The 27,783-nt window shown below is 30.9% G+C and overlaps 2 protein-coding genes across 2 annotated transcripts; one reads left to right on the top strand and one right to left on the bottom strand.

Moving 5' to 3' along the window:
• Nucleotides 1–1,031: 1,031 nt before the first annotated feature.
• Nucleotides 1,032–3,299, top strand: LOC109818317 (uncharacterized protein At1g66480). Its single transcript, XM_020383759.3, has 2 exons — nt 1,032–1,796; nt 2,897–3,299. The coding sequence occupies exons 1-2, from the start codon at nt 1,176–1,178 to the stop codon at nt 2,954–2,956; spliced, it is 681 nt and encodes a 226-aa protein (XP_020239348.1). The 5' UTR covers nt 1,032–1,175; the 3' UTR covers nt 2,957–3,299.
• A 4,510-nt stretch (nt 3,300–7,809) lies between these two features.
• Nucleotides 7,810–15,936, bottom strand: FAB1C (FORMS APLOID AND BINUCLEATE CELLS 1C). Its single transcript, XM_020383756.3, has 11 exons — nt 14,443–15,936; nt 13,347–14,144; nt 13,089–13,242; nt 12,653–12,997; nt 11,776–12,531; nt 11,368–11,699; nt 11,146–11,269; nt 10,824–10,994; nt 9,174–10,640; nt 8,810–9,076; nt 7,810–8,312 (listed from the first exon to the last, which is right to left on the bottom strand). The coding sequence occupies exons 1-11, from the start codon at nt 15,030–15,032 to the stop codon at nt 8,058–8,060; spliced, it is 5,259 nt and encodes a 1,752-aa protein (XP_020239345.1). The 5' UTR covers nt 15,033–15,936; the 3' UTR covers nt 7,810–8,057.
• Nucleotides 15,937–27,783: the final 11,847 nt, after the last annotated feature.

Here is a 27,783-nt window from a genome sequence, read left to right as displayed (position 1 = left end):
TCAATCTTTCATAAAATATTCAGTGATGCTCTTATATATTTTGGCACATTAAACAATAATAACAATAAACCCTAGGACCAGGACAACCCTCCACAATTTGAAGATCATTCTTGGTACAATTTGAAGGGCTTCTGGATGCTTGGATTTGATCAAGAGTACCGTACCCGAGGACATACGAAAGATGCATCTAAGTAAGATGAACAATTCACCATTTCGTCCAATATCATTATCCAAAGGGCAACCTCTTCCAATTTGATGAGCCGGGTATATGTGTGGACTCTAATTTTGGCGTTTACTAGTATTTGTTCAAATTCCAAATGTTTATTTAATCTATTTATTTATGGCAAGTATTCCCAACTTTATTCACTTTGACGAAGGTAAGCCCTAACACAAAAGAATTCCACAGTTAATTTAATGAAAGTTGGATGTAAATTACTACGCATTAAAAGATTCATTTTTTTTTTCTGTGGAATGGGAATATTAAAACGTTGCATTTGAACTGGAATCAATCTTCAATTATAGTCCCTGGAAAAGAATCCCTTGATGATGAAATTAAGAACTAGTTCAACATGTGCAAGCAAACTAAAGTCAAAACAAATCTCATATATTCACATGCAACAATTGCCATGCCTTTGAAATTTCATGAATCCTTGAATCCACGCCGTGATTACCGTTCATCATGTCTCTGAAGATATCCAAAATCCAAACGATTATCTTAAAAAAAACACACAAAGTCCACTTTGTGGGAGCGTTTTAAAGTTTCGGCAACTGGGGCCTCGTGTGAAGACTCAAGCATGGTTGTTGACAAAATTGAACTTGGCTTATAGAAAGGTCACAAGACCTTTTAAGAGACATGTAGAGTCGTTGGTTATATTATATTTTATGTTCTCTCGAAAGCGATAGGCTACGTAGTTTACTGTTTCAGTTTTCGTTCATTTGTCGAAAATTTGTCTGTTTTTAATAACGTGCCTACTTTATTGACCAGGAGCCCATAATGAGGAACAACTATAAAACCATGTCTTTGTCTTGCATCCTCAATTCAAGTGCCCTTTTGGTTGTTTGTGAGGATTACCCGGTACCAAAACTTGTGTCATCTTTTAAAGGGTCATTCGTTAATCAACCTCACAAAACTAATCAAGACACAAGTTGTGTTCAATTGGGGTACTAGTACTACAATGGGCAACACTTTTGGTGCAAAGAAGACCACAAAGGTGATGAAAATTGATGGTGAGACATTCAAGTTGAAGACCCCAGTGAAGGTTGGTGAAGTGCTTAAGGATCACCCTGGTCTTGTTTTGCTGGATTCTGAGGCTGTTAAGCACTATGGTATGAGAGCAAAGCCTTTGGAAGCACACAAGGAGTTGCAGCCAAAGAGGCTTTATTTTCTTGTGGAGCTTCCAAAGGAGACAAAGCCAAGAAGGGTTCGTTCTGGCATTAACATGAGTGCCAAAGATCGCCTAGAGAACCTAGTACTCTCTAGGAGATCTGCTTCTGATCTTTCAATCATGAAGCAAAGCAACATGGGTGGTGGAGAACAAGGGAATAGTAATATTAATAAGGAGAATAATAATAATAATGGTGGGGTTATGTTGAAAATGAGGCTTCCAAAGGCTGAGGTGGAGAAGTTGATCCAAGATAGCAAAGATGAGGCTGAGGCAGCTGAGAGGATCATGAAACTGTATATGGCCAATGGTAGCAGAGAGAGAGAGAATGGAACAAAGGAGAATGATGAAAAGATGGTGTTGTTGGACCAACAAATGCATTGCAAAGGTGGCAGAGTTAAGGAGAGTACTAAGGTATGTAACATTTGTTTTCATTGCATGGTTGTGGATTTTATTTTTTATTTTTTTATCTCTAAACATGAGTTTATTGTTAACTTGTCCTTCTTTGATGTTAATTATTAGATTCCTCTTTGGATTTATACAAACTTGTTCTTTTAAACCAGTCTAAAGAATTCATTGGAATTTTGGTAACAGAGTTACGTTGCATTGAATTGAACAATTGTGACGTATGAAAGATGTGGAAGTTTAAAATTTTCATGACTAGATTCCTCATTGTCCATGTTTTTCAAAAAATTTGATAGAATTCCATGGTAACGCAAACATCTTAGAGGAGATATTTAGCTTTCTTGTAGTCCCAAACGTTAGGGCATTTGAAGATTCAAAGGGAAGATATCAATTTCATGTTTATCACCTTCCGGGGACATTATGTTATCAAATTTGTTTTCTCCACGTAAAATATCTATTAGGCAATGATGTTCGAAATTTCCTGAGATGGAATATTTGAACGGATTAGTTTTCTCAGTGATTCATTATTTTCTTTTCTCTAAAACAAACTGTCTAAAGTTTTGCCTTCAGAACCTTCTAATCGATAATTTCGCCAAATTACAAAAACTGATAAACAAATGATTATGATTATGATTATGAACGACCAAGAAGGATCTCAAGCATAAATGGGGCCCGATCATTGTTTTTATTAAAGTAATAATATTATCTTGAACACCCCCTTTTTCAGAGGAAAATAAAATGACATTAAAAATTTGTATAAATATCATTTTTGCTGTTTTTTTAATTATAGCACGCAACAACCAAAAGATTTTAAGACATTAACATACGCATATTCATCATGTGAGCCCGTTGTGACCTTGCAATTTTCATATTTATAATGTGAAATTACTTACCCTGCCAACCGAACAACAGTATTGAGATCTGAAATATTAAATGCTCTGCATTTCAATCTGTTGGTTCTGCACAAGATATTGTTGCTCGAAGCTTGTATAATGCATATTGAGTTGAAAAAATTAGTGGTGCCTATGTGACTATTTTTTACAATATTGAATCTCAAAATTCTATTTGTAGAGACTAATTATTTTGCGTTGAATTCAAAACTCTTGCAGAAGAGGGTGAGCTTTATGCCAATCAATGAAGGAGGGATTCATGTTGCTGTGGCTTCATAACTACTTACATCACATTAACCATGAAGCAGAATATCTCACCAACCTAAGGAGCTTTTGTTACACATAGTTAAATAAGAGTCATGTTATTTATACAATACTTAGAATCTCAACTGGTTACAATTTCATAGGTGTTTGTATATTAGTTTCATAGAACAGAAGAATATTTAGTAAAAACTAGTTGCTCTTTTTGAGATGACACCTGCTGTGACTTGTAATTAGTTGTAAATCTATGTATTGTATAAATAGCATAACTTAAAAGCATGATCTGTAAATATTTCGGGGTATCTATAACCTCCTATAGAGATTATACATTATTAATGGATGACTTGATTTTAACTTCTAACTTTATCTTATGCTTCTCCAAGTTGTTTACTATTACCTAATAGTTTCGAAGCTTCAATTATAATTGGTAACCAAAAAAAATCAAGGAAAACATGGTAAATTACTAGTACATGATTCCTTAATTAGAAGTGAACAAGTAAATAGTTATGAATGTGTTTATATAGGTGGATGTTTAATCAACTATGATCGATTAACATATAGAAGACAGAAATTCGGATGCAGAGGAAGTGAACCTACACACGAGGGCACATTCTTTGATTGTATACTCATCAAGAATATGTCCTAATTGCCTTTCTAATAGGACTCACTGAGTGCTATGCTCAAGTTCATAGCCAATTATTCTTTTGGCTACATCTTATTCATTCTCTACTAGATCCGTTTCTAGCAAACTCTAGATTCTTGATTTTGAAGCTACTAGACATATTGCATGTTCTCTGGATCATTTTTACCTTTGGTCAAGATTCATTTGCTACTTTACCAAATAATTCTCAAGTTGCTTTCCATTTTTTAAGGCACCAATGTAAATCATAGTATTACTTTACACCATTGGTTTAGGAAATTCAATCAAGGAATTCGTTCATAGCAAATTATAACTAGTCTAAATCTTACCGTTATTTCCCAAGTTTTTTTTATCAGAAAAAAGGAAGTAAAATGTATATACATAAAAACCAAACCAAATACATGAGACCCCACAGTTAACTGCTATTTATACCATAGGCATAATATAAACAGGATTGTTCAAACTCAAAAGTTATTGGTAGAATTTAAGTGCTTTTTTAGTTTGAAAATAATCTAGAACCAAAGCTTTTATCTAAGGTTGGGAATAAAAATATGAACCGAATCAATTCATTTTATAGAAATGATTAAGTTAAACAAATCGTTTTGTTAAAGTAGATCAGATCAATTTTTTTTTTTTAAATTGGATTGAATTTTTTAATTAGATTAATTTGGTGTAATTCAACTACTCACTTTATATTCATATATCATTTATTTTTTTTATAAAATCAAATTAAATTGAATCAATTTATTTTATAAAAAATAATTTAAATAATTAAACTAGTTTTATAAAATAGATCAGTTCAATTTTTTTCTCAAAACCTATCAAATTCCTACTTTATCTATTTTAACAAAATTGCACACTTTGCTTCATTTTTTTGCGCATCCCAAGATAGATAGACGTTTAATTGGCAAGTTATAATAATACTTGACCATATCTCAGCTAGACATATGTTATGATGTAAAGAAAATAATCAATTCATCATGGTAGCCCCTAATCCATCATATCACATTATGTCCAAATTGTCCACTAAAGTCGAATATCAAGCTTTTGCAAGTGTTGCAAGCAAAGCTACTTAGCTAACAACCATTTTGAAAGAGTTTGAAGTTCGAAGTAAGTTGATTCTACATTAGTTTTTTTTGGCAACAATCAAGTTGTCTTCCACTTAGTTTAATTTCCAATCCTATGTTCAATGAAAGATCCAAGTACATTGAAATCAAATGCCATTTCTTTTTATATGAGAAAAGCTGTGCAGTGGCTTGATCTGCCTTAATTTTTCAAAGCAACAATTATTTGGTCGTGGTGAAAATTAATTATAACTATAAAAGCAAACCTTCTATCTGCATTGTTGAAGGCATTAATATCACAGTTATAATGTTGAAATATTTTTTTAAAAAAAATCATAAATTATGCTATACAAAGAAATATTGGATATGAAAGTATTATATAATGTGACTGAACAAACGGTGATAACGATCTAGCATCATGTTTGAAAATTACATGGTTGGACAATAATATATATATCAAAACAATGAGAACCCGTTTCAACATGAATGTGACCTCATGGTATAATGCAATTTATCACAAGGGTACTGCTATACAACGAGGATTCCCACACATATATTTGTTCTATATTTGTATGATATCATTTACTTTTAACTTAAGTTTTTATGGTTTTCTTCTTTTGATTATCTCTTAAAAGATCTCCCAATAATGAAGATATTTATTTTATGTATTTATAAACTTATATTCATTATCTAATTTTTTACTTTAATTATATCCTAACAAATAAACTCATATATCATGTTCAAAACCGTAAATCCTAAATGATTTTTTTTCAATTTTTTATGTTAAAAGATTTGATCGAGTGCAATTGATATGAAATGATCGAGTCACCTAAATTTGACCAATTTGCTGAGAAAACTCATTATGTGCAAATGTTACATTGGCCCAGAATCTAAGTTGTAGGCTACCTAATATTTTTAAAGCAAATTCCATTTTTTTTTATAAGAAAAAAAAAAGGTGAGGAAGATATAAAGATATGACAATAAAGGTTGTTATTAATTAACTTGGTTTTTAAAAGCTTTTACCTAACAAATTAAACCGTCTGAAATATTTCTGATGTTTTCAATCCTTTAAGAACAAAGAAACATATGTTTTTCTTCCTTTTAATCAAACTATTACAGTTTTTTGTTTTGGATGGAGAACTTTGGGGTGAAGGGATTGTTGTCCTAATCCAAGGCCAAGGAAAGCCCTTAAGTTAAGCAGTACTCAAAATAGAATATCCTTGAATTAGAACTCAAGTTTTGTGTGTTTGCCATGGAAAAAAATGATTAAACAAGCCAACTTCTCTTGACTGCACTATAGGTTTTTGTTTCTGAAAAAGTTATTACTATGATTGAAGTTAATTGAAGGTTGACTAAGTACTACCGCTTTAAAATTATTATATTTGTCCTATTATTGTTATTAGTTATTTATTTATTTATGTTATGCTTGGTTTTCAAGTTGCTGGTGTCATTCTCTTTAAGAAATTGTAACATAATTGCTGATTCATTAACTAAGCCTGCTAAAAATACTATAACCACCGGTTTTGAAGGCTACATTTCATATATTGTATCTCTACTTTTGTAGTGTGAGAACCACCTTTTAATATTTAAGAAAATGTAAAACTTTAGTTTAACCTAACATTAAATCTTTTTTTTTATATCTGGAAGTATAATTTACTTTCACTAAGTTAGTCTATTTTAAGGGTAACATGATAACTTGATAAGTTGTGATTTTATGTATAAGTCAAAGATCAAATTTTAGTCATTGATTAAGAAGTACATGTAAATCTTAACGCTAAATCTAGATCATGCAAATTCTGGTATTTTTGCATGCAATTCTTGTGTATCTTTTCTGAAAATTGGCTTTCTGATGATACAATCCAAAGCTTTTTGATTTTACTATATATATCATCTCATTTTCTGCCTAGACAAAAACAAATTAAAAAAAAATCCTAAAAATATAGTCCAAAAAGTACGAATTCATGTGCAAGTCAATTTAGTAAGCTCTCAGAACGTGGCCTGCACATGTAAAAAAGTCGAGGATCTCTTATCAAGTAAATTTCCTCTAACTTTCCCATCCAAGCATGTGCAAAAAAGTGCACAACCATTGAATTCTAGGAAACATTCAAGCTTCCGTCAGCAGAAGGAATTGAATGCTATATCATTCAAAGAACGCCATCTTAGCCTCAATCAAAAGGCACGCTAATAAGTAATATCCATCCACTAAGCTCAAAATGTACCGTTAGTTTTAGTTTATATTAAAAAATTGACATATTAACAAGTCGATGATTCAAACAGTATGGAATTCAGTCTCACTGAATAAGTTCTTGAATTTGAATATTATATATAAAAAAATGTGATAAGAAAGAAATCCTACCAAAAGTAATCAGTTAAGTTCTCAACGGAGTTTTAAACATCAAAATTCATTCACTAAAAAAAGTATTTACATAATTCTTCTAATTAAAGATATGCTCCGTTCAAAATGAGATGGAAAAAAATGAAGTATCAGCCAGAAGAACAAATTGAGAAGAAAACCAACACATCATGTCCAATTTTTGAACAGTTTTATATATTCGTTGTTAATTTACTTTAAAGTACATTATCGTCTTAATTTATTGCTACTTCAGGTCTTTTCTATAATTATAACATTTTTTTTATAAAAGGGATTAGAAAAATTGCATTCATGATTCATTCACTTGCTTTTATTTTCAGTTTAAACTCACTTTAAAAACACTATTCTCCAACTTCAAGATCAATTTGTTCAAAATTCAAACATATGGATAACACAAGTTTCCTAATCTGCCTCGTGTTCTAACAGTATATACCTGCGATAATTTATAAAAGGAAAAGGTAGTTTAGCAAGATGTGGCTCAATTCAGTCAAAACTTTAAAAATTAAACTTTTTAAATAAGTATAACTTAAACCTCAATATTTCTAATTTATTAGTTCAAGATCCAATTTAATATGTACAACTATTTTTAATAACAGTAATAACAATGCCTCTCCCTCATTAACTTCATTGTTATTGGCCTCACCAAAGCCAGTTTAATTGCCATTTTACCTAATATTTTACATTAAACGTGTATTCTAATTTACAAAGAAACGTAAAAGGGCTCCAAAGAATTCAACTTATCCCATTTTGATTTGAAGGCAAACTGATATGGCAAATAAATAGTTAGCAGTAATCATTATGAACATAATAAAATATTCATTTATCAGATTATTGTAATATTCTCATTTAGAACAATAGATTTTAGAAGAAAAAAAAAGAAAAAAAAAAAGGGGGGGGGGGGGCCAAAAAGGAAAGAAAAGGAGTAAAGTACAAGAAAGGTGTATTCCCAAAACATCCGAGAAGTATCCAATATGGATACATGGCTAACATGTACATTTGATCACTGCCTCTGCCATTGGGAAAAGAATATATAATTATACAATTTCAGGATGACCATTGATCAGGTACAGTGAGAAAGTAGGTAGTCATGGCCTTCCTGAATCTTTTCTTGTATTGTTTAGGAGAAACTATTGTGGGGGCAGCATTTTTTGGACCCCCAAGTATCCCAGATGCCTTCACCCATGTCTCTAAATGCTTGTCCCATGTGTATTGTCTCATGAAATCAATGATGCCCAACACAAGCTCCTTGCGCTCATCATCCACCCCAACAAGTAAAGAATAGTCCATAACATCAACAGACTGAACCACAAACAAGAGCCAATTATTGATACTACCCCTTACATAAGAGGTAAAAAACAGGAAATGGCTAGTAAAAACATGTGTCAAAGTGAACCATTGCTTGCATGATTAACATAACAAACAAACAAACCTTAAGAAGCACAACTTAGGACCTGTTTGGATAAATTTCTTTAAAGTACTTCCAAGAAAAGAAAGAAAAATTGAAATTAGTTTTTCCAAAATCTAAAATTATCTTATGTGCATAAGTTAGTTCTTTTATATTGACTTCTCCAAAAACTTTTTTTTAACTTATATATATAAGCTAATTTTATCTTATGAAGAAACTAATTTTATTTTTCATTTGCATTTTCTTCTCCCCCCAAGTATTTTTAGAAAAGTTTATCCAATTAGAGACCCTTACGGATCTATGATACCGCTAAGTGCTAAGCAAATTACCTATATAACTTGATTTAAAAATACTATATTCAAAGGTTGTTTGGAAGCCAAATAAAGCTTACCGCCAAAAAGGATGTGTCATTCCATACTGCTCTTTCCAGTCTTCTCTTAGCCCTACTCCCAAGAAGTATGGGTTTTGTTCTTAATGCCTCTAACAAATTCATGTCTAGCATCACTTTGTTTGTCCCAGTTGTGTCTGGATTATACCTAGATCTTTCTGAGCCCTTGAGATCATATACCCTGGATATATTCCTCTTGTAAAAGAGATTCTCCATTACCATTAGATCAATCTTTGTTTCCTTGCCACCTTTTGGATATTTGACAGTGACCTGACATCAGAACAAGAAACATTACAATCATAAAATTTATGCTCATACACCAGCGCCGCGCTCGAATACAACGATAAACAATGAGTTGAGTTCTCACCTGATAAATACCAAGAATTTTGGCAAGGCAAGTTGGGCCTCCGGTGTTCAGCGCATGCATCAGGTATTTGAAATACTGAGGAGCAAATTCTTCAAAGGACTCCAACTCTGTCTTTGTCACTTGCTTAACAATAAACCTCTCATCTAATGACTTGGCAAAATACACATTACTTTTCCCTCCTTGGGCACTCCATCTCCGGCAACGGCTCAATGATCTCACAAAATCAACCTCATTAGGGCAGCACTTTTTTCGAAGTGACTCAAACTGCCTTGCAAAATAGCAAGTGACGGAAAAATTTACTTTACCTCCGGCTCCCGAAGAATCATCACCAAAGGAAATTTGCAAGTGTAAAGACTTTTTGGTGTCCCTGAGAAGAGAACCAACAGAAGATGGAACATCTTCAGAGACATAGCTACCATAATTGATATAATCCAAGTCCAGAGGACCCCATGCGGAAAAGCTGGAAGTTGCTAAATCTTCTTTGTTTCTCTCGCGAGCAATCCAGCTACTATCTTGCAGATCTGACCTACCAGACACCCAATCTTCATATTCCTTGGAACTGAGAGCATAGGATATTATGCTAGAGTAATCATTGTCATAGACAGCGATAACTCTATCACCATGATATGTTTGGGAAAGCAGCAACCGAGCACCTTCAGCTATGTGAGACACAGAGGAAATGAATGATGGTGTGGAGCTCAGAATCAGATTAAGCTTCTGTGTCTCCCATGGCAACATTTGAAAGTAAGTTTGCAATACATTAGAGACGGGGTCTCTAACCATATTCCCATAATCTCCAGAAGCATGAAAAGATCTAAGTGTTGATAAATGTAAAGATGGGGGCAAAACTTTTCTGATTCTTTCCTGAATTCTTACTGCTGAATCAAAAGAATGGACTCTCATTGGTTGTGTCAACCTTCTAAAAGGAGGGCTATCATGTTGATTAGACCGCTGAATACTTCCAACTGGGACAGCATTCACTTGAGGTTGATCAGTTCCAGTCCATGCAGAATCTATTTTCTCAGAAAGATTTGACTCATTTGACGTGAAGCACTTGGATGATGTTTTGTTAAGTTCACCATCTGAATGTACTCTTCCTCCCTCGGGATAACATGTAAATGATCCCGAAGCACAAGGTTCAAGTGTATCATCTGGCTCTGCAAGCATATGACTCTCATGATTCTCATGCAATTTTGAATGCTGAGAATTATTTTGCTCAAGCCCACAGTCAAAATTCTGATCCTTGTGAAATGAGTCAACTCTTAATTCTTTAACATCTGCACATAATTCATTTTCTTGTTTAACCTTGGAACTAAAACTTCTTTTAATGAGAGAGTCCAATGAGTATAGCCGGTGATCCCAAACATGTGAACCAATAAGAAGAGACCGTCTCAAGCGATTTAGTTCCAGAATGTCTAATGCCATCTTCCCTGGCTGTGGGGTCACTGTGCCTGACTGAAGCAAACACTACATACACATGCATGAGAAAAGGGGGAAAAGAACAGGAAATTAGATACAAGTATATTCATCAATAAAATCTTAGAATGAGCACACACCTACAAACACTTGCACCCTACGAGGTTCTACATAACCAACTACCATAAAACAACAATGACACATTTCATAGCATACATAAATTAGTTTGCTCACATGATAATCAGTTCTTTCTCTTCGAAGCATATCTTTCAGATCCAGTATGTGGTTTTGAATGTCACAGGCATCTGACGACTCATTTTCAGTACCAGGAGACATAATCTTTGTTTCCAACCGTTCAAGCACATTGGATATCTCCACATACAAGGTATCCACTTTAATAAGAAGCTGCACAAAAGAATAAGGAAGGTGAAGTTAAAAATTTTATACCAAGAGCAAATAAACTAAAAATTAACAACCACTCTAGAATAAATAAATATATTTTCAGAACTACATTTAAAATGCAAAGCAAATATTGACAGTTGTTTTTCTATATCACCTCTCCTGCCTCCTTTCTAATCCATTCCTCTTGGATGTGGTCAAATTCCAACACAGATGGGGGTAGATGGACGGAAAGAACATCAATAGGGGAATACCGGAAGAAAGCAACCATACTCCCAAACCTGTTGCATCAGGCTGTTTGTCACCTTTCATGTATTGGTAACCAACACAAATTACATAACAAATAATAGATTGGTGATTCCTTGTCTGGATGACTTACCCATAAAAACGGAGGCAATCCCTCTGCAAAGAATGTCCACAGGTCGCAACTCGATTAGCAGTTGCATGGTTTGAAAAGCTGAGTTCCAAGAACTTTCCAAAAGATAATCCCCAAGCAGCATCCGACATAACAACTCTCCGAGTTGCTGGTGGAACTCCATCCTCAAATGGACACCTTAGACACCGATGCCACATCCAAATCTTGCCATCTCTTTCCCCTGGTAACTTCACAGAGGGAAGGCGCCTAACATTGATTGTAAGATTTCCTTGCTGGTGAGTAAAACAAAGGACATGAACCTCTGGTGGCTCTTTACAAGATTGACAACAACATGCCTGGAACAAAGCAATTCATGTCATTTCACTTCTGAATTAACTAGTACCAGCAAACACTAAAATAAACGTAACATACCTGATCAAACAAATCATCACGAAGATATCTCCCAAGAGGCTTATCAAAAGAGCCATAGAATTTTATGCGCAGCAACCTAGTACGTTCACATACAGTTCCTTTTGATACACAATGACTGGAAAAGTACACCAATATGCTCTGATGACCATCAGCTGCAGAAAAGTATTCACCAGAAAGCTCATCCTCATTAGTCTTATCTTTTGTTAAGTCAGCAACTTCACCACATTCCCTCTCCTCTTGAACCATGGTTTGTTGCAATTCTGATTGAAACAGGTCTCTTGTACTGAATATAGTGTCCCCCTCTGATTCATTGCACTGAAGTAAATAATCTGATTCTAAAGTCAAATTAGAAGTAAAATTATTATAGTACGAATCAGAGAGTATATTCTCAGCCCTATAATCTGCCATGGTGCCTGTATATGAATGAGAACTAAGGTCATCAAGATGCTCTGGCACTGATCCCAAATTTCCAAGCTTTAAATCAAGGCCAACAAAGTCTTTCAATTTAGAAGCATCATCAACCTCTGACTGGCACATGGATGTTGAGAAGGTGTTAGATATCACAGAAATATCAGTGTCAGCAGTTGCACTCTCTGGCATATCAATAGAGTTTTTTACTATCATTTTAGGTAGAGTAGCACCCTCATCAGCAAGGAATGAGGTCTCAAGAGATAAGTGATAGGCTGCAAAAACTGCATATTGCACAACATGTTTAATTTTCTTTAGTTTTGCACTGCATGAGCCCTTCAGCAAGACCTATAATAAGAATTAAAATCAGAAACAGACACCAATGCACATCCATGTCCATATCTTACACAAAAGGAAACATGTAACATAAAAATTAAAAAAAAGGGAAAATAAAAGGAAAAAGGAATACCGTGCAACCCAATCGCCGTGGACAACCTTCAAAAAACATTAATGTTTTGGATGGCTTTTTGTTTAACTGATTAGCAGTCTCGTGATCTTCTACCATCCGGTCTAACCGGAACAAATCACAGTGCCCCAATCGTGCATTAGATAAAGCATCCACTGATGGAGTAACAAGAGCCCCAGTGCACCGGGCTATACGCTCCAGCAAAGGCCTTTTAACATTCAAAACCAAGGAGATTTCCTTTGCCAGCAAATATTCCTGAGCACATGAAGCTACACTTTTTTCTACCAGCAAAACATTTGGTCGAAGAGCCTCAATTTTTGAAATGATCATCTTCAGATGATCATTTTCCTGCCACAGCATATACAAATCAGAATTTTCTTTCCAAGAAAAAAAAACTTAACTGGAAGACACACAATCCATGGGTGAGTCATGAAGGCACCTGCTGTAACAATGTATCAAAAGAAGCCAGTTGATTTGGAACTTTCTGATATTCCAAAGCTCCTCCCAAAAGAAGTAGTCTAGGCTTTTTGTATTGAGAGGTCATGCGCTTATGCTTAATATTTTTTGTACAAACTACTCCTTTGATAAGAGTGCTGCAAAACAAAAAGACATAATTTAATGGTCAATCACATAGGACTGATGAGGATGAAGGCAGTGATTTATCAGGTACACAGGCAAATTATGGAAGACATATTACCTCTCACTTGGGCTTCCAGATGCTACACATTTGACCTTAACATAATCACCAGGATCCATACTGCCACCCTTGCTAGTATCTGGTCTCACAAAGTTAGCAGCCTGCCACGCTACTGTTGCAACTATGTCAAGCCAGTCCTCAGAATCATTTTCCTTCCCAACTTCAATTCCCTCTCCCTGTAAAAGCTGTGAAACAAGAGCTCTAAAATGCCCTTGGATGACAGCTTTTAAGGGTTCCTTGTTTCCCTCATTATGTTTCTCCTTTGCAGGAAACATATTAGATAGACTGCTACTGGATGAGAAAAGGGCACCTGAGTCACCAATATCATCATCTTCATCATCATATGCAAAGAAATTACCTTCGGCGTCATCGTTTTCATCATCAGGTGGTGGGGGAAACCAAATAAGACCATTGTTTTCAAAATCCAATGGCCTCTGCGAATTATCATTCTGGTTCCGGAAAATAGACAAGTCATCAGAAAAATAAGCAGTAGTATATGCATCCTCAGTCCCTTGCTCAGGCTTTCTTAAAACAGCCATACTTTGTTGACCAAAGGGACCATCATTCTGAGGGATGGGGCTCTTCTGCTCCCCCTTCTGTACAGGAAGCCCAGCCCTGCTAGAAGTAAAACCAATCCTAGAAGGGCTATCTGAAGGACTTGACCCCACAGAATTATAGTTGTAAGAGTCATGTCTAGCACTAACGCTACGTGAATCTATATCTGAATAATTATCACAATATGTACGTGATTGGCTGAGAAAGTGCTTCCCAGAATCTTCTGTCCCTTCGTCATCACTCCTACATTTATCCACACACAACAAATCAAGCACAAACAAAGGAGTTTTGGGGAAGAGGTATTACTTGAATTATGCAAGTAACTTTAAGTTTCAAACAATTATAAGATCCTTTGTTCCCAAATTCGAAGGTAAGAAAACATATATTCATAAATTAAAATGAAAGTTACCCTTTCAATTGTCATATAATAGAACACCATTATGTTGAGATATCAGATACAAAATAATTTTTTAATGAACTTCCAAAAAAAGTATAAAACAAAAGCATGTACTTCCTGTAACAAAAATGGAAATATGATTACCTGAAGGAAGATGGATGAGTAGATACCAAAGAAGGGTGAGAACCAGATAAGGTCACACTCTTGTTGACCACAGAACAAGGATAATATCCATAATCATGATCATGATAATAGCGATCAAAATGAGTTCCCTGATTCAATTCAGCATTCAGCGGAGAACTGATTCTATCACTTTCAACACTATAGCATGGAGAAGGTGGCTCAGGACTTTGTCTAGGACTCTCTTGTGGAGAGACAGAAGGGTGCACTTTCTCACTACACTTCCTCTGACCCTCATAACACATCATCCTATTGGCATCTGAACAGAACTTGCAAGAACGAATAGTTTCCCTTAATCCAGTGTTGTCAGATTCAAGATTTGATAGATCACAACCCTGGACGCATTTCCCACACAACCAACGGCCACAGCTTTTGCAATTGTACTTTTGCTGAGTCATTTCATTGAACTTTCTATTACACTCACAACACATTTTGCAGCCGCTACTGAGCATATCAAATTTCTCAGACAAACAACACAAATCACTTCCTCCCCAAGAAACCCAAGACCTTACCTTTTCTATTAGATCTAATAGTGAACTATCAGGTATTCCCATATAAGACGTAATGACCCAACAAAGAACCCAACCACTGCCTCAAAAGTAAAAAACAAAAATCTGCTCTCCACTCTCTTAACTTCAGTATAGGGATTGATTTTCTTTCAAAAAACCAAAAAAACAAAAGCAAAATCCTATCCTTTGGCACCAGAACCCTGATCACTAAAATTGTCTAAAAGTAAAAAAAGGAAAATCAAGTGAAGAGTATTGGTAAAACCCACGATAAAATTGGGGGGTGACTGATTTTTTTTTAAATCAAACAAATGCAAAAAAAAAAAATCCTTTTTTTTCTCTTTTAATTTTTAGCAAATCCTCCAGGGAATCAAATAATATCAAAGGAGGAGACAACAACTATAACGACGAGAATCTAGGATTCACGAATCCAACAATATTTACACCGAAAAATAAAAATCCTACCCGCTAGACCCACGGAAGAACAATGTTTCAAACACCACAAACCAAGAACGAGAATCTCTCTCCAAACCCAGCAAGAAAAGCAGGAAACTTTGAAATGCTAATGAGACCCCCACAAAACTAACCGATCCCCAAATCACCCAGAATGCACTGAGGAACCGATTCAATCATTACCCCATCCCCCAACAAAAAATCAAGACCCTTAATCAAAAACGAGCTTATCTTTGTGTTTTTCACTAAAAGGGAAAGTCTTTGAACCCCTTCAAGACGAAGAAGAAGAGAAGAAAAAGTGTTAACGAAGGAAGAAACTTTAAATGATGGGAAGAATTAGAATCAAAAGGAGAAAGAGAAGAAGTACGGAGAAGGTTCCCTTTCTACCGGAATAGGCTCGCATCTCAAACAAGAACGCCACTTCCTTCTTACCCATCTTTCTCGCCTTCACTGCTTTCCTTTCTATTCTTTTCTTTTCTTCTCTTTTCTCCCTTCCCACCCCACCTTATTATTATTTTATAACAATAATCGTAATATTAAATATTAAATAATAATAAATGTTATTCAATCCATGATTTTTCGTAAAGGGTTTAGGGCACGCAATACACTTGCTCTTATTTTTTAATCAGTGGTGATTCCTTTTCAGATGTTACTAATGCCTAAAATATGAGACTCTAATTGGGTTTTTTATTTATGTGTCTCTTCTTATTGGTCCTTCGTCAGCATGGTCATTGCCTAGCTAGGGTTAATTACTATTATAACATTATCTTCAATCCTACTATCCTTAGTTAATTAATTGCCTTGTTTTTTTCTCTCTGTTCCCCAAACTTTCCTTGTTTTCATCCGTCTGCATTTGCATTGTTTCTTGTTCATTGGTCAGCATCAGTGTGTAGACTACAGGTTCAACTCTTTTTTTTATCACTTTTTATATTTTAATATTAAAAAAAGGTATTTTCAAATTGAGGGCTATAATTCTTATAGTGCGTTTATATAATTTTTATACAATTAAACATCTAAATCAATAGACATATAAGTATTTCATTTTTTTTATGAATATATAATTATTTTCTTAATTAGTGATTTTGAAGTTTAACTTTAAATATATAATTATATTAAATTGTGTTGTTTTGAATTATGATGGTATTCCAACAAGTTTTGAGTACCATTGGACTTGATTATTTTAAGTAAGATTTTGAACTTGTGTAAGCGAGAAAAAAAACATGGTTGAAAGGGAAAATTTCACTAAAAAATTAAAAAAAATTATAATGGTATAATTTGGTGTTCCTAAGTTTGATTCTCATATCTATGAAAAAATATTATGATAAGATTTTGGGTGTGTTTGGAAAAAAATTATATTCAACGTAACTTGCTTTTAATCAAATGGGACAAAAGAGTTATTTTTCCATTTGGTGCATTGTAATGTGTAAAAGTCTATTAAATAGATTTCAAACGATAAACCAAACACATACTTCATGGTTAACATTTAATAAAAAATAATAACGTAATCTTTGAGAAAATATTTTTTCTATCTTTTTCTTTATGTGTTTCACATTTTTAGAGAAATAAATGATATTCTTTGTCAAATATATAGTCTTTATTTTATTTATTTTCAAAAAAAATAATAATATGATTGAAGAAGGAAAAGAATGCAAAAATTCCTAACCTATCTTTTTTATAAGAAATTGTTCATACCAGAAATTATAAGTGCTTTCATGATGGGGTAAAATATTAGTTGCTCTAATATTCATGGTGGTTGGGGCACTTGTAAAGATACTTTAACGCCCAAGTTAGAAGAGAGTTTAGGTTAAAATTTAGGTTCGTGTGGAACAATACATGGTCCCTCATATATCAGTGATTAATTTTATCTATAAGCTTAGAGATAATGTTGCATGATTTTAGGAGATATTTATGTTAATAAATAGAGATATTGTTCTTCATAATGTTGTATGATATCTTGGATATATATTTTGGTGATTGTGTGAAAATCCTATCAATTAGGAGTTTAACCGTCTAAGGTTTAACTTCATAATGTTAGGCTTGAAGGCAAGTGTGGGTGAGTAGGAGAGAGTCAACTCAACTTGGTCAAGTCGGATGATACATAAGCCTCCCAAGTTTCGAGCTCTTGAGGACGAGAGAGTTGTAAATGACGTTGAGCTGGGAAGTTTATAATGGTACGTAGATGAATGGTGCATAAGCCTCATAAGCTCTAAGCTCCTTGGGGAGATAGGGTTTTGGCATTTTGGTCATAATTAATGTGTGGTTGTTGAATGTATTAATGGGTAATAAATGTGATGTGTTGCCTTGAATTTTGTACCTGTTAACCAATTGATGGTTCCTATGTTAAATAGGGCGGGAGTTTCCATTTTTGCTTGTAGTTTTCTTGGGATTCTTGGTTCGTTGGCTCGTTTCTTACATTTTGTAATTGTGACGTATGTTTATATGTGGTGATGCTTCTGTTGGTGTTTGTGTAAGGTACTTTTGGTATGATTTTGATTGGTTGCTGGGTGTAGGTGTTTGCATATGATGTCAAAGAGTAATGGTTCTAGGATTGGGGTTGACGATGTTGTACAGCCAGATGATGGTACGAATTGTGAAGAGGTTGAGGCTTTGAAATGAGAGGTTATCATTCTATGGTCTAATTTAGATAGTAGTTGATCAGAGAGGATGGTGTTGATAATGAGTTGTGTGTGTTTAGAGGTCAAGAAGGAGCAATTGAACGAGGTAAGGGACATTTTGAGAATGATGGGTGATGTGTTTCCGTTTTGTGTAACAAAGTTGATTGTTGCAAAGAATGTGATTTTGCGTGTGTTTCATAAGCACACTAGGAAGGTGGAAAAATTATATTCGGAGCAAGCTTTTGATGATGTCTTAGATTAGGAGGTTTCAGGCTCGTGTGACAACAATGGAGACTAACACAATTAAAGAACATGTGTGCAATTTTCAAAGATAAAATAAAAATAAAATCCACCACATTCTATTTAACATAATTCTTAACCTATACTCCTCTTTAACTTAACCTAAATTTTCATGTAACTTGAGCGTTAGAGTGTTTTTACAGGTACCTCTATCGTCATGATATTAAAACAACCAAAATATCACTCTGTATATAAACACTTGCAAATTCTAGTAAGAATGTAAATATATTCATTATCTTTTTTTTTTTCTGCTTGTCTTTGTAATTTACCAATCATTAAAAAAAAAGCCACCATGTATTATATCTAACATTGAACTTCATAAATCATAAAGTTAAAATCTTGATTTTTTTATTAAGGAAAATCTTGAATATTAGGTTCACTTGGCGCGTGTACTCGTTATCCAATTACATTAAAAAGAAGCAAATATGTTTGTGATGTTAAACAATCTCGACAAGTTTAAATTTAAAAATAAGTATTTTTTATTAAAAAAAAACTATTTTTTTAGAAAAAAAAATTTAAAAAAAAGCAAAAAATTGATTATTTAAAAAAAAATTAGACAAATAAATAAAAAAATAAAAATGTACTTATTTTTTTTAAATAAGTGTTTTCTACAGGAAAAAAAGTTTTTAAAAAATAAATCCAAATTAGCATTCTGCATTTATTTATTTATTTGAAAAAAAATCACATGTAATTATTCTTTAGAGCATAATTTATATCAACTTTGAGAGAGGTTCTTCTCTTAACTATTATGTTTATTATTATTATTATTATTATTATTATTCAAGAGGCTTAAACTCAAATTTTTTATTGGTTAAATATTATCATATTTTGGCATACTCTTTTAAACAATTTAATTATTTTAATTGAATATTATAATTGTGTGTTTAGATGAAAAATTTTAGAAATTTAAGAAATTTAAAATTTTTAGATTTCTTTTGGTGTATCGAGAAAAATAAATAAGACAAATGAAAAGAACTAGAATAGAAAAAAAAAATATCCCCTTTCACCAACTAGGAACTAAAAATTAGAGGAATCCTCCATATAGTATAAATAACTAAATTCTTAGCCTCGGCCTGCAAAAGCATGATCCACTTTGTTTATAAGCCATCATCATCTTAATATTGTTGATAATATCTCAATTCTTAGGAAGATAACTTTCATGATCCCACCCTTGAATTACTGACACTATCCTAGCACAATCTGATTTACAAATTATGTGTCGCTAACCTAAGTGTCAACATAACTCTAAACCTTCCACTGTTGCTAATAATTTTGCACAAAGTGGATCACCATTATTCATCAAGGTTGCAAGATCACTCTTCCAACCTCCTATTGTATCTCTCACAACACCTCCAAATCACATAACTCTTTTGTCACTCAATCAACTACTATCTATATTCAACTTTAGTTGTGGGTATTCAGGGGGACCAACACACATTCTCCCCCTAGCTCCTCCTTTGCTTTAAATATAGGAGAATATCCACAGTAGTTATTTCAATATGATACAACACAAAAATTCAATTTTTTAGAATTTGAATTACTTTAATTTTAATTTTCATCATTCTTTAGGGGTGTTTGAATAAAGAAATTTAGAAATTCAACAAAATTGAATTTTTTTAGAGTTTGAATTACTTTTATTTTAATTTCTATCATTCTTTAGATGTTTTGTTTGGATAAGTCAATTTATTTTAAATTTTAAATTTTTAGTTTGGACAGGGCAATTTAATTTTCACCATAAGTAAAATTGATTTTAAATAAATAAATATATATATATATATATATATATATATTGAAATTTTAATTTTATAAAACTAAATATTAACACGTTTGCAAATATTTACTAATTTTTTTTAAAAAAGAATATTACATAATATTTAACAATTTAAAAAATTATTTTTGAATATTCAATAATTAAATAAAATTATTTATATTTTTATATTAACTTCGAAATAGAGAAGAGGGAGTTAGGAGAAAATAGAATTTCAAATTCTTATTTTTTTGGAAGAATTTGAAATTCTACAATTTTAAGGAATTTTACAAGTATTTGAATATCAAATTCTTTAAAATTCTCCATCCAAATAAAGTATTTCATCTCAAAGCATTTGAAATTTTTCAAAAAATTAAGTTACTCTATTAAGATATTTTATTTGGACAAATGAATTCAAATTTTTTAAACTCATAGTTTGAATAGGGTAATTTGATTTTAAACACACACATATATATGTGTGTGTGAATTTTTAAGATTAAATTTTAAAAATCAAATATTAGCTAATTTTTAAATATTTAATTTTAAAATATTAATATTAGATAATATTTAATTATTTAAAAAATAATTTTAAATATTCAATAACTAAAAGATATTATCAATATTTTTATCTTGATTTTGAAAGAGAAGGGGAGATTGAGGAGAAAAAAGAAACAGAAAACTTTCAAATTTTTACTTATTTTAAGAGAATTTAAAATTCTACAATTTAGTGTGTTTTGAAGGAGGATTTTAATAGAGTAATTCAATTTTTAGAAGAATTTGAATTTACAAATATTTGAATTTCAAAATCTTTGTAATTTTTTCGTCTCAACAAAATATTTCACTCAAAAGCATTTGAATTTCTTCAAAAAAAAAATTGAATTATTCTATTAAAATCTCCAACCAAATACACTAAGATTTTTTATTTTTAAAAAATTGATTGAATATCATGAGACTTTTTTTAATAATAAAAAAAATATTTTAAAATTTTATAAAATCCTAATCTAATATATCTTCCTAAATTAAATTTTAAAAACCTTTTTTCCATAAAAAAATTGTAATATTCCATCAATACTTTTAACTAATATAAATAAACATTAAGACATTTATTTAATTAAGACAATAAAAAAAATGATAAAATCTAGTAGTAATCATTTGCGATTTTTTTCTATTTACGAAATTTTCTCATATTTAAAAATATACAAATTTAAATAGATTATTCTCTAAGATATATTTCACAAGACTTTTTAGAAGAATTTATTAATATTACACTTATTCAACAATCTCACCCAACTTTTTTTATAGACTTTTTGTGTCTTTATTTTATTTATTCTCTCTTCTTATTTCCCCCTTCCTCTACTGTCTCACCTTTCTCATTTTTCTTTGTTTCGATCTCTTCTTTTGCAAGATATATTTGTGTGACTTTATTTTATTTATTCTTTCTTGTTCAATTTTTCTTCTTCTCTTTTTTCTTTCTCTTATTTTTTTTATCAATATTGTTAATTTTAAATTATTAAATAATCAAATTTTGTCTAATTTTTATTTAAATTATTCGGGTAAATATTTATTTTTTAAATGATAAATATATTTTTCTTTTTAACTTTTCATATTGATTTTATGTGTTATATATGTAATTAGGTAAATATTTTACAATAAATTGTAAAATTCCAAATCAATGCTAATTTATAGCTTCATTTTGAGGTGTGTAAAATCATCTACAAGATTTTATAGGTCATGATAACAAGTTTCAAAGTGAATTTTTCAATCTTAAACATGTGTTCTTAAGGAATTTGATCAATAGGATAACAAATATTTTTAGATACACTTTTAGAAATTTGAAGTTAACACCTTTATTGCTTATTTAAAACACAAATTGAATTTAATTTGTATTAATATGTATAGCACTACATAATTTTGTTAAAAAAGAATGTCATTCAAATGAATATTCAATCAAACTAATAGGTGAATCTTCATCTTGAATGTTACAATATTATAATTTAAATATACTGCTTAAATTCAAGAACATGAAGAAAAAAATGTCAATATATAGAAAGCTAATATAACTTCAGACATATGAAAAAATATTATTTAAAAGGATATAAAATTGTAATCACTTATTTATTTCAAAAAAATTATATTGATTTTACATTCATTTAATCAAATATTATCATTTATGTTATCTTTCACTAATTTTTATAACATTAATTTTTTTAAAAAAAAATCATGTTATACTTTAAAATCTTATAAATCTAAAAAAAATATTTAAATCATATAAATTCTGATGTATCATTAAAATTTAAATTATAAAATCTTAATTATAAAGATCTTTAAAATTGTTAAATTATTATAAAGCTTTTTAATTTATAAAAAAATTATATAAAAATAATCTTTTGAAACCTCGATCTAATAATTGAAAGATCTATTTACATAAAGAATATTTTGATTATTTATTTAGAAAGTCATTATTTAAATGTGTTGTATTAATTAAATATTATATATAATTATAACTTAATTATTATGTAATTATTTTAATATAATGAATAATTACACATTGGTAACCATTATATTCTAAAATATTTTTATCTTAGGACGTAAAATATGTCCAGCAATGGCCAATCACCTGTCCCTAACCGATATGTCTGGCAAATATTTAATTATGTTATTTTAATTATTTTATTATTTTATAATACTTTATGCTCATACTATAATATTAATATATTAATATATCACCACTTTAGCATTTTTTAAAAACGCTAAATTACAATGTTCTCCCCGGTAATATTTTATCTCATTTAAAATTTATAATAAAAACATAACTTTTAATTATAAATAAAAAATTTAAATATATTATTTATAATTTTCAAAGTTATAATTAATAGTTAAATATATAAGTTATATAATATTCAATTTTCATAATAAATAAGTATTTTTAACATATAAATTATATTTTATATTTATGATAAATGATTTATATTATGATAGGAGAATATTTTTAATAATTGATAATCTTTTAATATGTTAAAACTTAATTTAAAAATTAAATTAAATTTGTACATTGAAAAATGTAAAAAGTAAAACAAAAAACAATTCTAAAAAAGCTCTTGTTAAATAAAATTATCTCTAAAACAATATCATGTAAATAGTTGTTAATTTTTTATAAAGAGGAGATTAAATAAATATAACTTTAGAATTTAAAAAATGAATTAAATATACCAGATTTTCAGATTTTATCTAAAATAAATCTTTTATGTTGTAAAATCATAAAAGAGGCAATCAAAAATCCAAATTAGTTGACAATGACGGTAAGAATCAATAAATTCTTAAAAAGTTTATTCAAATTCAAAAATCAAAATACAATATATATATATATATATATTAAACAAAATAATAATATTTTTAAAATAGAAAATATAATATATAAAAAAATTAGAAACGAGTGTAATTTATTACGTCTTTAATCAACATTACTTCAGCTTTATTGTATTTGATTATTTATTGCATAAATATGGAATAAACATACTTAGGAATCTTGTCGCTGTTCCTGCCGAGAAAAGAAGAATATTTTCTTTGTTATGAATGAAATTTGCTTTTTTTCTCAAGAAAAATCAATGTATGAAAGTGGATATTCCTTAATCATAGATAAATATTTTGTCTTATGAGGTGATATATTTTTCTTGAATATCAGCCATTGACATGTATTACCTAGATAAAAACATTGAGAACATGTCATAACCATAAAAGGCAAGCACCGTTGAAAAAAATATAAATTTTATTTTTTTTATCAAGTAATTTTATTTCACCAACAAGTTGTGAATTTAAGTGGTATTGGATTGGTTTCTTTAACCAAGGTCTCAATTTGAGTCTTATTCGGAAAAAAAAAAAACCACAATTAAGATGGGAGACCTTATTAAAGATAGTTAGTCAGATTTTCTTATGAAGATTAGTCACTATTAAAATTAGTGAATACTTTATAACAATAACATCATTAGGAAAGAAAAAATACTCCATAAATGATAATGAGGAAGAAGGGAGGTGTTTACGGTAAAATTCGTTTATGGATTCTTTTTATTCAAACTAGCACGATTTCACGTTTCAATTTATGCGTGTTCGTGATATGACAGAATCGAAGACTTTCAGTGAAAAAATAAAATTGTACAAGCAACAAATAGAGTTAAATTAGGGTGTTGTTTCAGCACCTTAGAAGATCTATGCTAATTATACAATCAAATTCATGCATGTAAGAATTAACGTGAATTGAATAGATGACATGTATATTGACTGCAGAAATCATATCTTTCATTAAATGGTAACAGAATTACAATTCGTAAGGATAACGAAACATGTTCAGAATGACTACACTACACTAGGCTAGATTATGCTATGCTACGCTATGTTACGCTACTCCTAAAAAAGGAAAAAGAAAGGTGGTCGAGAAATCGTACCCAAAGCTGTCTCGTATGCACAGTATCCCTTATGCACAGGTTGCGGAGTGCGTGTGAGGTATTGTGGGAATTAGATTTCTGACCCCCTGCTACGAGCATGGCTCGTTTAATTTATAGACAAAGATTTGGGAAAGGTAACTGTTTCTAACGTGCCCCGGAAGTGCATAACCGTTCTAAACTTCCACATCGTGGCTTATTCCCGGGCACGTTTTTGGGTAACTCTTGGAACTGCTCATTAACTTCCCCAAACCGTTCTGCAGCCTTTGACACTTATCCCATGATTTACTTCAACCGCTCTTAAATCGTGTCTCCTTTAAGCTTTTCATTCCAAGAGGTTGCGAAGTGTGTTCGTGTATGTCCGGATTCTTGGGATTTCGAGTAACCAACGAAAAATATACTCGACTGTTTCCTGATTTTTCTTGTACTTTGAGAGGTTGCGAGGCTGTGAGCCTTTCTCCTGAGCAGCGTCCTTCCTAGTTCAATGATTTCGAGAGTTTCACGAAAAATGTCTTCGTGTCCTTCCTAGTTCAATGATTTCAAGAATTTCACGAAAAGTGTCTTCGTGTCCTTCCTAGTTCAATGATTTCGAGAGTTTCACGAAAAGTGTTTTCGTGTCCTTCCTAGTTCAATGATTTCGAGAGTTTCACGAAAAGTGTCTTCGTGTATCTCTTGATTCTATTTAGGCTTCGTATGTCTTCTTCAGAAACTTCTTTGCCATTTTCCGATCACCTAGGATTTTGAGCACCTCTGTATTTCGAGTGCCTCCGAATTCATTTTCTGGTACTAACAGGAGGGGATTTTGTTTTCTCTATCTTAATACTCATTAGAATTGACAATTTTGGTTTGGTACGATGAAGTGGCTTAATCAACCTATAAATAGAGTCTGACTGGACCTTAAAAAATATGGTCTAACTAAAAATATGTCATTTTGATCAATCCGTTTAGTTTAGCATGTCAAATGGCCTTAGACTAGGTTCATTTGATATAAAATTTTAAAAAATAATTTAATGCTTAGTAATAATAAGTAAATATATTCATTAAGTAATTTGATAGGAAGTTTATTCATTTGATTTTAAAGAGAAAGTGAATAAGGTAAAAGAGAGTTTGTAAAATCTCTTTGGTGAATATGTAAAGCAAACAAGTACTCAAGCTCACATTTACCTAGTATTTCATCAAGAGACACTCAATATCAAGGGAAACTTTTTCATCATTTGTTCTTTATGTAAGTTTGAGTAATATAATTTATAATTTTCTATTCATTATTCATTAAATTATATTTATTTTTTAATTAATTTCTTAAATGTAGTTTTTTTATTATTAATAATTCAGGGACAATTTATGTCACTAAACAATTTCTATGTTTTCAATAGAGTTAGGAAAAAAATTCCAACCCCACCATCACCCAAATAAACTGAGTCAAAAACAAAATGTTTGGATTGGTAAATTTGGACGTTAGGTTATATAAAACTAAATTTTCAATTGCATGTGCAGTTCAGAAAAAAAAAATTGAGAATACTTGCATCATAACAAATAAAAAGTTATTTTTTTTTTAAATTCTACTACCATTTGTGAATATTAACATCATGTTCATGATTTTAAATTAACATGACATTGGGCATAAAAACTTAATGGGAAAGTGACCATGACAAATGTGCACACCTCTTTATGACTAATTTGCTCCATCATTCACCTCACCATCTCTACATAAGGAACACATTCTCTACTTTTCTTGTCTAGCTAATCTTTTTTTCCTTCCATTTGTGTGTGATATATCTTCATCAATAGAAACTCTAAAGACAACTAACCTGCCATCCCAAGATATGTTTTCTTCATTGCGACGACAACTTCTTTATCTTCGACAATGGTTGTGAAGAATGCTCCATCTTTGAAGACAAAAACTTGCATGTACCCACCCAATATACCTATCACCCCAATTTAACCCACACCCGACTTAACCAACAACACAAATGTTGGTAATCAATATGAAATATTTCTTCTTCAATTTATTTCGATTCTCAATTTTTTAGATAGGATTGGCCGAAGTTGACTGATAAACACCTTTAGTTTTTAATTCACGAAAAAAATATATTTTATTTTTAAAGTTTTTAAACCTAAAATTATTTTTAAGTTTTTTTATTCACTTTTGTTTAAGGTCAATTCAGTTCGATGACCTAATGGCTAGACATAGGTCAAGTTATGTCATAAAAGTATTAACTCAAAAGTATTTTAGGACAAGTCAAGTTAACTTAAAGACATCATCTAGTTTGTGCAAGTTGGGTGATCAAACCAAATTGACCTAACCCATTTGACTACTATAGTCTTCATAAAAGATTGAATGTGTTTAGATTAAAAAAAAGTGAGCTTATGTTTATTTTAAAATTATTTTTTATTATGAATTCTATCATGTTCAAGAATATTTGCGAAAAACTTGTCACATTTTCTATAATTTTTTTTATATATTTGTAAATAAATTATAAATTGTTATTAATTATATTTCAATTTACATATTATATAAAAGTTAATAAATAGCAAAAAAATTAAAATAAAACATTTAAAAATTATTTTATATTTTTAGTTAAATGTATAATTATTAGTGTGATATTTAATTACTCTTATAATTTAAATTAGTTTACTATTAATATAATTATTTTATAGTTTAATAATTATGAAAATAAATGTATAAATGTAAATAAAAGCTCAATTCTAATATCTCTCTAATTTTTTTTTGTGTATTTGGGTGTAATTTACTTGTTGTGCATGAGATTCATAATCTCCATCAAAGTTTGTGTGTGTGCGCATTATGTATGCATGTGATTGTGTATGTGTAATTTACTTTTCATGCTTATGATTCATAATCCCCATCAAAGTTTATAAAATTCGGTTAATAAACCTTACTTATCCCTAATTATATCAAGTTTCTATTCCAATTCGTGTTTCAAAAGTATTTATGGGTGATCAAGTCACAAAAAAAAAATTAAGAGTAGAAAGTTGGAACAATTAAATGCATAAAAACCTTAACAATCAATTTAAAATGAGTAAATGGATTTTGGTTTAGATACATCAACTTTAGCAAGGATGAATTTAGTTACTCATGGTCATAAAAAAGACAAAAAAGAATGAAAAAATAAAGAAGATAGATAAGAATATCATGGAGGTGCTATATAGTCTATCATTTTTTTCAAAGAGAATTCCTTTAAAATATGAGATAACTCATAACTTTTTGTTAGGCCTTTATATATCATCAA

This window comes from Cajanus cajan, chromosome 3, assembly GCF_000230855.2.
Source record: "Cajanus cajan strain Asha chromosome 3, NIPB_CcT2T_4, whole genome shotgun sequence".
NCBI classification, from domain to species: domain Eukaryota; kingdom Viridiplantae; phylum Streptophyta; class Magnoliopsida; order Fabales; family Fabaceae; genus Cajanus; species Cajanus cajan.
This window is presented reverse-complemented; position numbering and strand designations above follow the sequence as displayed.